The 16,032-nt window shown below is 55.6% G+C and overlaps 5 protein-coding genes across 5 annotated transcripts; 3 read left to right on the forward strand and 2 right to left on the reverse strand.

The window, feature by feature from the left end:
* Positions 1-1,604: 1,604 nt before the first annotated feature.
* HER10_EVM0003562 (uncharacterized protein) lies at positions 1,605-4,236 on the forward strand. Its single transcript, XM_035473235.1, has one exon. The coding sequence runs from the start codon at positions 2,021-2,023 to the stop codon at positions 4,010-4,012; it is 1,992 nt and encodes a 663-aa protein (XP_035329101.1). The 5' UTR covers positions 1,605-2,020; the 3' UTR covers positions 4,013-4,236.
* A 72-nt stretch (positions 4,237-4,308) lies between these two features.
* On the reverse strand, positions 4,309-5,597 carry HER10_EVM0008278 (uncharacterized protein). The gene has a single exon (XM_035477805.1). The coding sequence runs from the start codon at positions 5,237-5,239 to the stop codon at positions 4,511-4,513; it is 729 nt and encodes a 242-aa protein (XP_035329720.1). The 5' UTR covers positions 5,240-5,597; the 3' UTR covers positions 4,309-4,510.
* Positions 5,598-6,008: 411 nt separating this feature from the next.
* On the reverse strand, positions 6,009-7,865 carry HER10_EVM0008698 (uncharacterized protein; the record flags this gene model as incomplete). The annotated part of the gene is made up of 2 exons (XM_035478210.1): positions 6,609-7,865; positions 6,009-6,545 (listed from the first exon to the last, which is right to left on the reverse strand). Exons 1-2 carry the CDS (start codon positions 7,455-7,457, stop codon positions 6,009-6,011), a joined length of 1,386 nt encoding a protein of 461 aa, XP_035329763.1. The 5' UTR covers positions 7,458-7,865.
* Positions 7,866-9,649: 1,784 nt separating this feature from the next.
* On the forward strand, positions 9,650-13,152 carry HER10_EVM0011485 (uncharacterized protein). Its single transcript, XM_035480917.1, has 3 exons — positions 9,650-10,871; positions 10,923-11,346; positions 11,395-13,152. Exons 1-3 carry the CDS (start codon positions 10,806-10,808, stop codon positions 12,732-12,734), a joined length of 1,830 nt encoding a protein of 609 aa, XP_035330099.1. The 5' UTR covers positions 9,650-10,805; the 3' UTR covers positions 12,735-13,152.
* A 321-nt stretch (positions 13,153-13,473) lies between these two features.
* Positions 13,474-15,961, forward strand: HER10_EVM0001163 (oxidoreductase FAD-binding domain-containing protein). Its single transcript, XM_035470919.1, has 3 exons — positions 13,474-14,553; positions 14,636-14,733; positions 14,812-15,961. The coding sequence occupies exons 1-3, from the start codon at positions 13,641-13,643 to the stop codon at positions 15,811-15,813; spliced, it is 2,013 nt and encodes a 670-aa protein (XP_035328847.1). The 5' UTR covers positions 13,474-13,640; the 3' UTR covers positions 15,814-15,961.
* The last annotated feature ends 71 nt before the right edge of the window (positions 15,962-16,032 follow it).

Below are 16,032 nucleotides of genomic sequence, written 5' to 3' on the forward strand. Positions count from 1 at the left end.
CCTCTTTCGACGGAGTCGGATAGCGCCAATTAATCGTCGAAACCACGCCTTGGCTGATTTCAGAGGTTTTTTCCGACATGGGTGAGTGGTGCTCTGTGTTTCTGGTAAATGTTCGCGCACCATGTACTCAAAAGGGCCCTCAGGGGCCTCTTCGAGAAGACGACACTTTTCCTCCCATAATCGGTTTCGCCTTGGCCGGATCAAGTGAGACATTACTAACATCACGGCCATGTTGTAGAAAATGTCGAGTGGTTGCTGTTGAGTGTGTTCGAGAAGACTTTGCTGCCCGCCTTTTGTCACCTTGTACATATACATGTATATAGTAGAAAGAGTAAGGCTCACGCCAGCCAACATTCAACTCAGCCTTATCTCCATCAATACCATAGAAGGTTTGGGCCAAAGAACCTTCTTTTGATGGCCAAGTCCTCAAGGCCGGTAAGGTGTTGTGAATCTACCTTAGCTAGGTGGCAGGGTTAGGTGGCGGCGCAGTAGGCGTCTTATGAGGGAGCCTGAGATCTGCCCGAAGCACACGGTAGACGAATACACTGGTGGAGTTCTCTATCATACAGATAGCAAGAGATAGCTTCTCAAGTGACAGAGATCGCGCTAACCTGCCGGCTGAGTACATTGGAGGCATGAATGAGGAATGGCAGCCATGACGACAGTGATGGTTGATCCTGCGACGAGCTATTGACACAACATCGCGAATGCTATGGAGATAGCTTCGCCAGATGATTAGCCTCAAGTGGGTGATGGAACGATCCGCCGGTCAGCGCGTAAGTAATACACAGAGTATACTTAAGGACCAGCGAGAAATAGCAGTGGAAGTGATAGTAGTAGTCATAGGAGATAGAGGTAGAGGCAGAAGGGGCTGAGCGGCTGATTATTCTGCAACTCATCTGCCACCTTTCTGACAAGTTGCGCAATGAGTGAAGAGCTTCATTCACACGTCGAAGTCAGACGTCAAAAAAAGGTTGTTATGGTTCTCTCCCTTGAAACATGGCCCTGAATTCCACCTTGGCCGGAGGTACCGAAGTGCGACCAGACACAATCAGCTCATCACCCATCAAACACTCAACCATCAGAAAGCCAACGAGACCTAAGGCTGGCAGAAGTGAGCAATGACCAAAGGTCTCTGCTATTTTAAGCTTTCGTCTCCCATGACGTTTCGGTTCGGGACTAGTGTGGGGAAGTGCAGGCGGGAGCCAGAAAACACCTGTTTGAGTGAGTGAGTGAGTGACGGGAATGTGAGTGAATGAGAATGGGAATGAAAATGGAAATGGAAATGCCGTTGTGGATCGACGAAACAAATGGGCAGTGCTGAGGTACCTTGGAACTGCAAAGTACCGACAGCAGCAAAGTTGGGTGCGGTGATACCTCTGATTTCCCCGCAAGGGGAAGCCTGCAAATGAGCCTCAGACGGCTCAACACGGTTCGCTGTTCATGGCGCCTACTGCGTTTTCACTTTCCAACCCTGGCAAGCCTGGCCGCATCCAACCGGAAAGGTTATCCCACAGCACCTTGAGGTAAGGTACATTGCTAAGTACCTATGTAGTCAGAGTATGGACGGTAGGTACTTTGACCTCTCCAACGTCCGCCCGCCTGCCAACTGCACTGCCCGCCTACCCGCTGCGCTCGCTCGTCAACCAAACTCCAATTCAACCTCGACCCATCTACGACAACCTTGAGAGGTGGCTGCTCGAGCTATCATTACTACTACTCCAGCCTCCTTTGCGTCGACATCAAACGTACAAAGAGCGCTTCAAATGGTCTTGCGACATTCAACAATGCCATTTGCAACTCCGCATGTTACAACCAATATCTCAATGACATCGCCAAAGCCTTAATCGCGATCCCCGCCAGAACCAGCCCCCAAACGACGACTAGACCCAAACCACCTGGTCCACTACCCACTTAACGTTGCCGAACATCAAGCGTCACTTACAATAAATCCTAGATCGCTCCGTGAATCTGGCTCTCGCGACTACCTCGACAGTTTGAAACCTCACTGCCTTCCGCCATGGACAGAACCATGGATCTGAGGGACATGGACTTTGAGTCTGCCATCGTGGACGACGATAAGGACGCCGACGTTCCCGTAAACGCCCTCAATACTCCACAACGCCTGGGCCGCTCGCCCTTGTCCAAGACGCGCTCCATGTCTGATGGAGGAGGAACTCCTTCCAAGCTCACTCCTTCACCGCACATTGCGGATGGTCGCCAGGCATCCAAGGACGATAACCACATCAGAGACACGGCCACCACACCCGTAACCCCTCACCGAACCGAATTTCCCCTCCGTGGTCTCTCGCTGCAGATGCCCGCGAACCGCGACCCTGCCTCCCCTGCATCCAACTCGTCCACCGCATTTACGAAGCCCGCGCCGCTATCACCGAAGCTCGACCACTCGCAGATCTATGCGAGCCCAACAAATATCCTACCTCGTCGCTCTCGTGGCCTCGACTTCTCACGCGCTGCCACCAGCCTGCACCACTCAACACTCGCCGAGTCCTCACCCGACTCCTCGCCTACGATCGGAGGAAGGGGCATGAATATCCCAGGACGCAGGAGCAACGACTACGGACAGGCCGAGCAAACCACCAACTCGTTGTGGTCCATGATGGGCAACCACGAGCGCATGACGGTGTCGAGCTCCCTGGGCAGCGCGAATCAGATTGGGTCAGATTCTTCTTCCGACTCCGACGACGATGATCTTATGGATGAGGATATGGACGAGCCGTACATTGGTACACCGCAAGCCAACAAGACCGCCGCGCCCTTGGGCACACATCCCATGATGGCGCCCTGGGGAGGCTCTCCGGCAATGAACAGTCTGATGAGCTTCCAGCATAGGCAGCGGCAAAGGAAGCAGCCAAAAAAGAAACACAAACTGCCACTGGGTCTAGGATTCAGTCCTAGCACAAATGCCGGTGTCTCAAAGTCGCCGCCAAACAACGTGCCCAAGGACATGTCGGCACATTCACGTAGGGAGAGCATTAGCTGGCAGGCCAACCAGTTACATATCTCTGGGAGCGAGGAAGAGCGAGGTGATAATATCGACGGTCTACTCTCGACTCCCAGTCGTGATGGGCAGCGCCCAACAGTAATGAGACGGGTGGTTACGCAGCGTAGAAATCTGCTACCCAAGACGAAGAACTTTGCTCGTATCAGGGCGGCTTTATTCGAGGAAGGTGCGCCAGTCGAGACGGAAACCCAAAGAGAGGCCGAAGTCGTCCGTCAAGTGCGAGAGAGTGACGTCGATCTCGGAGCACCTCGTCAACAGACCGTTCCTCCCGCTACTACCCACTCGTCGCCCAACCTAGGGAACCAAGACCAATCCCTCGACGACATACCGGAAAGCATGATCACCGACTCGGCCCTCAATCTCTCGGGCAGCTTTAAGCAACAAGCCTTGAAGAATTCAAAGGGCACCAAGTTCTGGGATACCTTCTCCGAGTCTAGCAGTATCGGCGGTGCTCGCACAACGCCGCCCCCGCCTAACGGGGGACTCCCTCGCGGCTCATCGTCAGGAATGAGCGAAGACATTTGCATGGACTCCCCGTCACTCGGCCCTACGGCTGGTTTTGCTATGGCCGCAAGCAGCGGGGAGTCTCAAAAGGGGGATACTCCTCTCCTCGCCCAAGGCCCGCAACCGGCACCCAGCGCAGCGGAAATCACACGGCGGATTAACAGCAAGCGCAGGCGGGAGGACGACTACGACCCCGTCAGCCTCAAGCGCCGGGCAGTAAGCCCAGGCATGAGCGTGCACAACTCGCCCATTATGCAGAGCCCCATGCAACGCGACGTGGCGCCCTGGGGATCGCGGCCCGGCAGCAACAGCGGCGATAGGGGCGGCAGTGGCGCGCCGAGCGAGTCGGGAAGCCTTGGAGGCGGCACGCCCGGTAGCGGCGCCAACGCCAACGGCCGGGTAGTGAACGGGAACAAAGGACGCGTTGGATTCCAGGGCATGGTTGATACCAACGACGGTCTGATGCGAATGAGCATCGAGTGATTTCTTGAGGCGTGTCTTCGGAAGGGTGGAATTGGCGCAGTCTGCATTTCTTGGGCGTTGGGATAGGACAGTTTGCGTGTGAACAAAATACCGGCGAGAAAGGGGGGTATCAAGGCGAACGAATCTTGGGAGGTTATGGACAAGGAGCAAGGAGCAAATTAGTATATCCATAGAGGCCGAGCTTCGGCACCACACACACACAAGCACTCACAATAGCACACGGGCTACTTGCAAATGAAATAGAAATCCTTAATGAGCAAGATATTGTACACGCCAGAGTGATTACGAAGATGAAGGGATAATTCTCGGCCGGTGGTATCTTCCCCCGAAACGCCCGCGTACGCCTTTAATGCTTCCAAAAGCCCCCTTTCGTCCCCTTTTGATAATTCGATGCGAAATCCATGCCACTCTGTCCCAGGTCCACCATCTCTCTACTCGTACAGCTTCCTCGCGGTTCCCTACCCATGAAAGAAAGAGACAAATGCGTCGAATCCAGCTCTATTCCACACCGACGCCCTCCTCGGGAACCCGCAAACTCCCAAGCTTATCATCCAGCCACCGCGCCAGCTCCTCAGCATGCCGCCGCAACACCACGACGCCGGCGGTATTCACGCTCCCGACGCTGGCGAGGGAGGTGGTCGTCTGGGCGCCGAGGCTGAGGATGCTGTCCGCTTCCGAGGGGGACGCGGGGATCTGGGAGGGCGTGCCTGTGCCCGCGCCGCCGTTTGCGCCTGCGTTCGCTTGGGAGTGGGAGTGGTGGTGAGAGTGTTGGTCGGTAGAGGAAGAAGCCTGCTGAGCTTCGATGGTCTCGGCGAGGGGACCGATGCAGACGAAGAGTAGCCCGCACTTTAGTCTCCGGATGACGACGACCCCGGCGGCGAGTTGGACTGTTATCGTGAGGGGTTTTCCTCCTGCTGCTCCTCCCGCGTGGTATCCTCCATCTTCCGTGTTTGCTGCAGCAGCGCCGGACGACGACGGCGGCGTGGAGGACGAGGAGGGGAGCGCGTCGGGGATGTCGGGCGTCGCGGAGGCGTGGAGGGCGAAGAGGGAGGATGCGACGGTGGACTGGGTGCGGAGGAGCGAGACGGGCTGCGGGGAGGCGTGGGCGAGGAGGCGGCCTGAGGGGGTCGCGAGGAGTGCCGTGTGGAGGTTTGCGTTTAGGTTTGAGGCGAGGAAGGAGGTTAGGCGTTTTGTTAGGAGGAGGGGCGTTGGTTGGTTTAGGGACATGTTTGTTTGTTTCGTGTTGCGAGTTCGTTGTCGAGAGGGGAGTTGAGAGTGGTGAGGAGTTTGGGAGGTTGAGGTGTGGTGAGGGTTGTAGATATCGCGGTTCTGGTGTTCGGGAGGAGAGAAGGTGTGTGGTTCGATGCAGGTTGCTTCGTTTGGATTCCGGTTTGGTGAATGCGTGTTGTCTATCGTCACAACTGCTGAACGTGATCAATGTCGAACCTTCGAAGCTATAGCAAGATGCGTCTGGAAGGGTGAGGGATTGGTGATGATCGGGTGGTGGTTGAGACTCAGGCAAAGATAGAGATCCACACGACTACCAGGTTGTGGTGGTGGACAACCTGGAAGCTGGCGGGCAGGCTGTGGCACTCGGAGCTTCCATTCGAGGTCGCGCGCCAAGTAAAATTTGGACAGCACCTGGCGGAAGGTGGGGCTCCCTGTCAAAACGTCTGAAGGGTACGTACCAACCGTAGGTACCTTGGTCTGTCACGCAGGGAATTTGTTTCCTGTTAGTGCTCGGAATCTACTGCAGCTAAGGTACTTAGACAGCTCAACGTGCTTGTGTCGTGTGATTTCATGGATAAATTGGATGAACTACGAGAGACAAGTGCGAACTACCTTGGTCAACTAGGTAGCTTGAGAAGCTTCTACTCATTCATGTGCTACGACCATGACATAGCTCTTAGAAGCACACTTTCGAGGTCAGTCGGTGAGGTCCCTCTCCCCGATATGCTTGACACCAACACCAAAACCCCATAAGACACCGCTACCACTAATCCTGAATTTCACCAGACATCTTATTCAACACCGTGAACCGGTACCCAAGATCATCCAGCACATCAACATACTCCCTCCCCTCCTCCGTCTCGCACCTCCACTCCTTGTACAACCTCTCCATCTCCTCCGCCAACCCCCTCGTCTGCACAGCCGGTGTCTCGAGGTCATACTCCAACAACGTCCGCACCGCAACCTTCAAGTACCGCGAGTACCCGGACCGGTGCAGCACCTCGTCAAGATGAACATCCGCAGCGGCCCCACCGCACGCCGGACCGGGCCCCGCACGTGCATTCGGCGCCGACCCGGACGGCACGACGCACTGACACCCTGGGAAGTTCTCGTGCAGGCACCCGCGGCTGCCCTTGTGCGTCTCGTCGTCGTAGATGCAGAGCATCTTTGCGCACCGCCGGATGTGGATGCACTGGCACGTCGGGCACCCGTCCAGGCTGGGGAGGGGCCGGCCGGCCATCATGCGGAAGAGGACGGCGCCGAGAGCCCAGTGCTCGTCGCTGAGCGTGTAGAGGCGTTTGCTCTGTGGGCGTGATGTCAGTCGAGCTGCTGTGTGTCTGTACGAAGTTGCTCCGGGATAACTCACCCTCCTCCCCGTATCCTGATACTCCTCCCACTGCCCAATCATCTCCGTAAGACCCATATGCCCCGTCTTGGGCGCAACAGGAAACCCGACACTATGCGGAAGCGGCTCCTCCCTCTCCAGCGCCCCCTCCCGTCGCGCCGGAACCCCCGACACGAAAGCCCGGCCAAACTTGCCCAGCTTACACACGCCGTACGTCTCTTTGCCTCGCGAGTGCTGGAAAAAGATGGACTGTGCTTCAATACCGCGGTGCAGGATGGGCATCCACTCCGTATCCGTCGCCGCCCACGACTTCTCGCCGGTCACCCAGTCCACCTCCTGCCGATATCCATCATGCAGCCAAACAAGCGTACGAATCACAGAGGTAAGGACGTGCCAGCAGAGCGACTCGGGCAGGAAGCACCCCGGCTCGTGCTCCGCGTGTCGGTGGTCCGCAAAGAGGATCTCGAGCGTGCCGGCGTCGCAGATGTCCCAGACCAAATAGTCCTCCGTGGCCTGCTTCTCCGCGCGCGGGTCTAGGGGCTGCTGGCGGAGGTACCCCGCGAGGGAGATGATGTTCTCGTGGTTGAGGATGTGGGAGACGGTGCGGCCCATGTTGTGCGTGTAGAGGAGGTCCATGAGGCCCTTGACCTGGCGCTGCTTCTTGGTCGTGAAGCTCATCGAGTACTTGCCGGCGTCGTAGTACTCGTCAAAGTCGTCCACTTTGCGCGCGATGAACTCTTCGCCGTCGGCGTAGCCCGCGTGCTGGGCATTGCGCCGGGTGATCCATATGTTCTTCTCGACTCTCTTGATGAGCTGGAACGGCGGCTGCGGGTGGTCTGGGTCCGCCTTTTCGGCTGTTGATGTTGACATGTTGGGTTTCCTTGAGTAGTAGTTTGGGACCAGTCACTTGATGGGCATGGAGATGTTGGGGTCATGGCGAACTCTTGCCATTTCTGAGAAAAGGTGATGCTGTCTTCTTTGTAGGTCCTCCTGGCACAGCATCGTCGTTTGCTCACCGGGCAGCGTCAACTAAAAGGGACCATGATCACGGTCGAAACAAAGAATAGCCCTATGGCTATTGTAGTCTTTCATTCAACGGTTGCCGCCTTGGCATTCCGGAAAGGGTCATAGAGTGCGCCACTTGGGAGGCAATTATGATGAGCGTTGATGTTTAAGTCATCCTTGGAATCAACCTCACAACGGTGTAAGTTGCTGAGAGTTGAAACCCGTTTCCAGCACAAGAGCAATGCTCAACAGACGAATATCACGAAATATTCATAACAAATATCCTGCATCCCGTCGGTCGAAACGTCTGTACAATCAAGGCAAACGAAGCAGCAGGCTTGGCCAAACGGGAGGAGGCATATGCAAGAAACATTTTTAGTCGTTCGCGCCGAAGCCGCATACTCTGGTGACACAGAGCGTTTACCCATACCAACAGCCATGGAATTCCTGGCGTAGGCTGGTCGCACGACTTCTGAACCCACCGTCATTTCTTTGTCGGCCTGTCGCATTCAAATTAGAATGGCGATAAAGATAGCCGAATGGCCGGGGTAATCCACGTGTATCCAGCACCTACCAGCGTCCACCCCGCAGAGCAAATTGGCCGTGGAGAAGCGAAATGTTGCGTCTTCCGAATGTGGGAGGCGATCAAATTTGACTGAGCCCTTTTTTGGGTCGTGTTGGCCAAGACCTGCCGTCTGATCCGGGTGCGTTTGTCGACGCATCCCTTGGAGTTGTTTCCGGAGGCTGGTGCAGCGGTGCTGTTAGTCGGTACTCCATAGCCTCCGTCCATTGGTCCCTTGCGATGTTCGGGCTATGCTTTGGGAGGGAGCTGTAAGGAGGCACTCGTCGCAGTGTGGCACTGTACGAATACTCCGCAGACGCGGCGTCACTCTTCGTTTCGATGATACTGCTTGCCATCCACCCTGCGTTCGGCCGAACCGTCGAATGACATAAATGGAGGAACAATCAATGCGAAAGAAGACGCACTGGCCATGTAGGAGGTAGAAGAAGCAGCAGAGGGCCAGAGGCAACCCCGGGGTCATGTATCCGCGAGCTCGCCGTCATGCATACCGTTGTATGGGCCAGGGCACGGCGTTTCAGCGAGACTGCTCCAGGCAAAGCTGAGCAGAGTTGAGACGGGATGCCCGTGTTGAAAGGCTGAGTATCCATTCTGGCTGCGACGACTGTGAACAGCCGGCGTCGTTATGAGTATAGCTTTGGTTCTGAGATAATTGTTTGCCATTCAATCGGGTGCCCGAGTGTTGGGTCTAACAGAGTCAGTTGTTAACTTCTATTGCACTTGCAAGCCACATCGGTTAGGACCGAGAAGAGGCCTCGTGGCCGGCCTCATCTCCACCGCACCGGCGCGACTCTACCTAGTGTATTGAAAAGCTGACGTTGCAGTTTGCGGGAGTGGTTAGCGACAAGTCCACGATTCCTCCAAGCTTCATTCAGGACGGTCGAAACAACACGACCACAAGTGAGTAAGAAAGGAACAGCATTCCCGCCAGCTTCCCGCCGCTTCGAGAGGCGCAGGACTTGGGTCGATGGTTGGATGGGTGAAGCGGGCGCGTCCGAGCCGCGGCTGTAAAGATGAGGCCGCGAACTATGAGGCCATGCCGCCATGGTCAATCTCGAACCAGTGCCTGTCTCGAACAGAGCAACTGGCAGGCTTGGTGCGGGACGAGTTCTTCCATGGGTTGAACGCAGGAGAAGACGCACAACATGAGAGGCTGAGGAGGCACGGCAAGGCACAGGTGGCGGAGAGACAGGAGGAGGACTGCAGGAGAGGAGGAGGAAGAAGGCCGACGGAGAGGGTACGTACTATTGTACACTGTGAGAGACTGTGGAAAGTTGTGGGGTTCTTATCAAGGACTATAATTGAGTTGAGCCAATCAATGGCCCAGATGGTCACGGGAAACGGGACCTCAAACGCTCTGTTGGTGCACTAAACCGAATTGGTCGACTTTGTGACATGGTACCTGCGTTAAAGGCCGCGCTTCCGTTCGCTATTGCTCCACAAGCCTCTCCTCCTCCCAGTCTCTGGGCAGTGGGCACTTTGGGCAAGACCCCTCGAACGGTGGACGCTTTCCTCGAAACCGCCAAACTGCTCCCCTTCCATTGCCCATGTCTGCGTGGCCGCGACTCTGCAACCATCAGCGGCAATCATCAATTATTGGATCATCTTACCCAAAAGGCCCCCCTTTCCTTCCCTTTTGGCACTGACCCGGTGTCTTGACCCTAGTCAGACTGTCAGACCCCCCCTCTCGCAGATCACTCTTGAAGGCCTCCACTCCCCTCTCACTCCTCTCAGAGACTCTCCCTCACTCAAGGGTCACACGCTTCAACCTTCTGTGTCTTGACCACGCCACACACATTCCTCCTTCGAGCTTCACGAAGCACTTCCATGGCCTCAAGAGTAAGACTCGACGTTTTCGACCGAAACATTCCGATCGTGCGAGTTATCCACGACGTCCGCTCCTTCTAGACTCGAGCTTTGAATACTCACTCACTCACTCACTCACTCAATCACTCGCATTGCGCACTGTAACTCTCTTCGCCCATTTCGACATCCTGAGACTCAGCCTTGCAGCCCACGGCGGCCGATCAAACGCGGATATTCACCCACAACCAGAAAACCGTCACCGCCTAACTTCAAGTGCTTGCTCGACAACAGTACTGACTACTCCGTACTTGACCCCCATTCCCCGGGTCTGTCAATTTCCACCACGGTCGACCAGCCGACTTGGCTTTTGCTCGCTGTCGTCACGTCGCCACGAATCTTCACCAAGTCTTGATCCACCCTCAAACGCCCGGTCGCTCGACCATGCCAGCTTGACAATCGCGCGGTCCGAACTCTTGCGTCGCACATTCAGCCCTTTCTTCCTACCCTGGGACCCACATTCCGTTCTCCCTCTCGTTCAACAACCGAATCTTCTTCCTCTACTCCTTCGGCTTCGTCCCGTCTCAAGTATCGATCTTTCTCTCCTGGTCATCACCAAGAGAAACACTGTCGATTACTTCGCGGGCGAGTAACGACTTGTGTTTGCGGCAGGTCCGGGTTGCGTTATCACACACTCATTCACACGACAATTGGTCCTTCGGCGACCATCACCCTTCTTCTTCTCTTTTCCGACTCGACTGTGTCGGGATTCATCAATACAACTTTGACAATCGTCACCCTCGTCATTTCACCGCCGCCCACTCCCCAAGATGGGTTGCCTCACTCACCGCAAAAAGGTCATTGACCAGCGTGCCGAGCAGAAATGGGACTATATCGTATGTAGAACCTCATACGGTACAACATCCTTTTGGTGCTAACCTGTCTAGAACCTCAACGACTTCAAGTCACGAGGATGCCTCACTCCGTTCGCGTACTTTTACCTGTGGCTCATGTTGATCATCTCCCTCGCCGTCTACGGCGTCGATATGTTCACTGCCATCAACCTCCTGGCTTTCGACCGCTGGTCCTCCGAAATCGACCCCGCCATCGACTTCAAGATCTCCAAGTGGATCTTCTCCATTTCCATCATCGCCTCCTTTGTCAATCTCGCCTTTGAGCACTTCCGGGCGCACCGCGTTATGAAGCGAGGAAACGTAGCGGAATGCTACCTCGACACCATTGCCGTTCGCCTCGAGAGTATCCGGTTCGGAAAGGGCCAGGGTTGGAAGCGTTTCTTGGTCTTTGCCGAACTCACCAAGAGTAAGAAGGGAGCCGAGTATATTGCTCTGTTCACCTACTTCAGCTTTCAATGTAAGCCAATCCTACTTTCCCATCGGGGCCGTTACTAATCTTATGTAGCCTGGATTCGCGTACTGGTCTGTTCCGGACCTCGTCAGGTCGTCAACGCATTGACTCTCAAGTCTGTCTACGACGCTAAGCTTGCTGTTCACGAAGTCTCCGTCGAGGGCTCTCTGCTGGGTTTCTTTGATAAGATTAAGACGCTTGCCACGGAGGATTACCAGCAGGCTCTCATCCTGTCGGGTATGGTCTTCACCCTACTCATTTGGGTCTTCTCCGCTCTCTACCTCATCATGGCTGTCCTCTTCTATGTCTTCTTCCTCTTCCACTGGATCCCCAAGGCCGACGGAGGTCTCTCGGGCTACTGCGAGCGCAAGGTCACCAAGGCCCTTATGAAGATTGTGACAGTCAAGGTCAACAAGGCATTAGCGAGACAGGAGGAAAGCAAGAGGAAGGCAGAAATGAAGGCGGCCAAGAAGAACGGCGAAAAGATGCCCCTAGAGCGACAGGCCACTCTACCGACTCTACCCAATGTCGGAGACCCAGATAAATTGGCCGAGATGCCCATGTTTGGCCGCAACGACACCTTTGCGACACTGCCCGCCTACGAGTCTCGTCCCGGAACCCCCGGCAGCATCGAGCTCAACTCCATGGACCAGAAACGCCCCCTGCCCTCGAGAATGGGCACCACCACTTCCACGGCCAGCTACTCGTCGCGCGCACCTCTTGTTGGCGGCGCTGCCGACTTTGGATACCAGCGCTCAGGTTCTCCGGCTCCTTCTCTGCCACCCATGGACTTGAACAACTACCCTCCTCAGCGCCCTGGCACCTCCAACTCTCAGAGGAGCTTCCGGCCTCAAATCTCTCACGTTCAAACCAATTCACAGAGTTCTCTCCGTGGTGGTTTCACTGAGAGCCCCTCCACATACTCTCCCGACACGATGCCACCCTTCCCTCCGCCTGTGAGATCCAACACTGGCCGATCGGTAGAAAGCTTCAGATCGCAAAGACAAAACACTTACCAGAGTGATCGTGGCACGCCGGCGCCTAGAGGCACCTACGATGACTACTCGAGCCAGTCGAATGGACGGGCTAGCCCCGCGCCCTCAGCATACTCAGGCCGCGCTCCTGCACCCATGCCTCGTGGCCCCGGTCCGCTTAACAACACCCCGTACCAAGCGTACCAGCCTTTCAACCCGCAACGGAGTGCGACTGGCCCGGTTCCTCCGCGAGGCCCGCCGAACGCTCCCACGCGGAACATGACGGCGCCCGTGCCCCCCCGGCCACAGGACGACTACTTCAACCGTCCCGGCACATCACAGAGCCAGCGACCGAGCCCTCGCGGCCCGGGATACGGCTACAACAACGATGTAGAATCTCAGAGAGATCCGCGGTACTAGGGGTACCGTGCTCCTTTCTGAGGCTCTTAGATCGCGTGCGCTTATAGGGTTATGCGGCTACGTCCCGCAAGTTCTTTTTTTCATAATGTCTTTATGATTCAAAAGGGGTGTCTACTTTTGCGCTGGGAACAAGCGCACATTTCACGAAAGGCCTTTCTCGTCATTTCCTCTTCGTCCTCGCCCAGCCCTCTCACACTTTCTTCCTACTCGGAGAACACAACAGTGTCGAGGCTGAGGTTGAGGCAGCTCCTCCGTCTTTTTACGACCATCCTTTCGATACCCCCCGAAACTTTTCGCTTCGTTCTCCGTTCGTCCATGTACTACTAGGAATTTCAGGGTCTACTGGCTACAGAAGTGCTCCAAGAGCCGCTAGAGAGAGGAAACCGCCAAAATCCAAATGTACTTTTAAAAACTCAAGAATACCAAAGTCTGTTGATGACAATCCGATGTTCACACTTTCTGTGATTTCGTCTGCCTTTGTCATGTTCTTCATACTTGACACTGTATTTACTAACATCACCCGCGGCGCCAGGCCAGGGCCCCTGGCAAGCTCGCAACGCCAATGCAGGCGATTAAAGTTTTGGCCCCGCTTCCCCGATGTGATGACCCCTGGCGCAGTCTGACAGTGCCAAGTAACTGTCTTCACCAGCTGCCAACCTACGTCAGGCCGTCAGCTTTGGAATCCCGCCTTCGCTGATCACGACATGCGCCCTTCGGTGCTTGATTTGTCACCCGGAGATGTCAATTTCATCCTCCAGGGCTCATACAGATGCGCTTACAATTCATCTTGTGATGTTGGTGATGATTTCTAATGACGAGATAATACTATACCTTTCTCACAATTCTCATAATCCAATGCAAACAGCGTGATCACCTGCGAACTAGCACCCTCAATACACATCTCATATGAACCATAGCCTCCTCCTCACAACCCTCCTCACTTCACAACTCCTCACGACATCACCCCTCTTCCTCTTTGATTCACAACCACAAAAATCCAACACCATGCCAGGCAGAACAATATCCTTCCACCAAGGCGAGCTCGCTCTCCACGAGCAACTCAAAATCCCCCGCCACAGAGCGAACCCTACGGCCGCGGGCCTCCCGCCCTCCTACGGCAACCGCATCGCCGCCGCCCCGCTCCTGGCCCTCGGCACCCTCGACGCCGAACGCCGGCCCTGGACGACGCTGTGGGGCGGCGAGGCGGGCAACGTGGCGAGGCCGATTGCGGAGGACGTGCTTGGTCTCAGGAGCATGGTTGACGTTGTTGATGATCCGGTGTTTAGGGCTCTTTGGGGGGCTGAGGAGGGTGGGGAGCAGCAGCAGGAGTTACAAGAGGTAATTCAGCCCGGGAGGGGTCCGGATGGAGGGAAACTCGTCTCCGGGCTGGCCATCGACCTCACGACGCGGGATCGTGTTAAGTTTGGAGGGAGGATGGTAGCCGGGGCGGTTACGGTTCCCTCGGATGGTACTGCTGCCGCTGAGGACCGGAGCTCCTCTTCCTCCTCCTCGGAAGTACAAATCGCGGTACACGTCGAAGAGAGTCTGGGAAACTGCCCAAAGTACCTCAACAAAAAGGACGTCATCCCGCGCGCGTCGCTCGCCAAGGGCAGAGTGGAGCGGGAGTTGCCGCTGTCTGAGGAGGCCGTGGAGGTCGTGCGCGGGGCGGATATGCTTTTCCTCACGAGCGGACACGAGGAGGGAGGGGACGATGGCGGCAGTGGCAGCAGTATGGATACGAACCATAGGGGAGGGTCGAAGGGGTTTGTGAGGGTTGCGAGGAACGATGAGGGTGGCGTGGAGATTGTGTATCCTGAGTGTGAGTTTTACCACCCCCTTTTTTGAGTCATTTACATCCGGATCGATGGTTATGATGAGAGGCTAATCATGGGCACTTATAGTTTCCGGCAATCGGTTATATCAGACGCTGGGGAACCTTAAACTGAACCCCTTGGTCGGGATCGCGATACCAGACTTTGAGACGTCAGACGTCCTTTACGTGAGTATTACCCCATTTATCCCTAACCTCACCTGGAACCTGGAAGAATATGAGGCTAAAACTTGGAGGTGGGAAAAGCTCACGGGATCGGCATCGATACTCGTAGGACAAGACGCGGCAGCCTACCTCCCGCGCACGAAACTCGCCGTCAAAATCACCGTGTTGGCTGCGGTCTTTGTACAGTCCGGCCTACCCTTCTCCGGCACCCCTCTCGAGCCATCGCCGTACAACCCACCCGTGAGGCCGCTCTTCTCCGAGCAGCAGCATGTCTTGAGTTCGTCTGCGGAGAAATCAAGAACGGCCACGTTGCTGCGCCGCGAGATCATCACGCCGACAGTTGCCCGCTTCGTCTTTGGCCTGGAGCCCGCGGCGCAGTGGGAGGCGGGCCAGTACGTCACGTTTGATTTCGCGGAGGAGCTGGATGTCGGGTGGAGTCACATGCGCGACGACGAGCCGCAGAGCCTGAATGATGATTACGTGAGGACGTTTACGGTTTCGAGTCCGCCTGGAGATAATGAAGGGAAGGAGTTTGAGATTACGGCGAGGAAGAATGGTCCGGTTACGAATATGTTGTGGAGGTGGAATTTGAGGGTTCCGTTGGAGGTTCCTGTGCTTGGGTTCGGCGGGGAAGAGGCGTTTAGGATGGGTAGGGGGAAGGGGAAGAAGGGTGATGACGGTGGTGATGATGTTGAAGAGATGTTTGTTGCTGCTGGTGTTGGGATCACGCCTTTGATTGCCCAGGCTAGTGGTGTTTTGGAAGCTGGGGTGAGGATGAAGGTGTTGTGGACTGTTAAGGGAGAGGACGTGAAGCTGGTGAGGGATGTTGTTGGGAGGATTCCTGGGCTGGCTGGTGTGTTGAGGGTATTCGTGACGGGTGAGGTTGGAGAGGCGGAGGAGGCGATGGTACGAGAGTTTGAAGGGTTTGGGGCTGTTGTTGAGAGGAGGAGGATTAGGGCTGGCGATGTGAAGGATGGCGGTCTCAAGAGGAGGTACTTTTTGTGTACCGGGCCGGAGATGCTCAAGGTCTTGAATGGGTGGTTGGAAGGTGAGGATGTGGCTTTTGAGGACTTTGCCTTCTGAGGAGGCAGTACGGGATATCTTCAGATATCTATTTACTCCAACTGTCAAGCTATCTAGCAAAAGTCTCTAGCTTGATCTACCGAATAAGACAAAATAATCATTACTTACTGATTAGACATGGACAATCAGTACAAGGCACGAGAGGCGAAACGAATCATCTTCCTTTGCTATTATTTGTTAAATCTGATGTAGCGGACTTTGATCCTGACAACTCTCAAG

Source organism: Colletotrichum scovillei (assembly GCF_011075155.1).
Source record: "Colletotrichum scovillei strain TJNH1 chromosome Unknown Contig00009, whole genome shotgun sequence".
Taxonomy (NCBI): domain Eukaryota; kingdom Fungi; phylum Ascomycota; class Sordariomycetes; order Glomerellales; family Glomerellaceae; genus Colletotrichum; species Colletotrichum scovillei.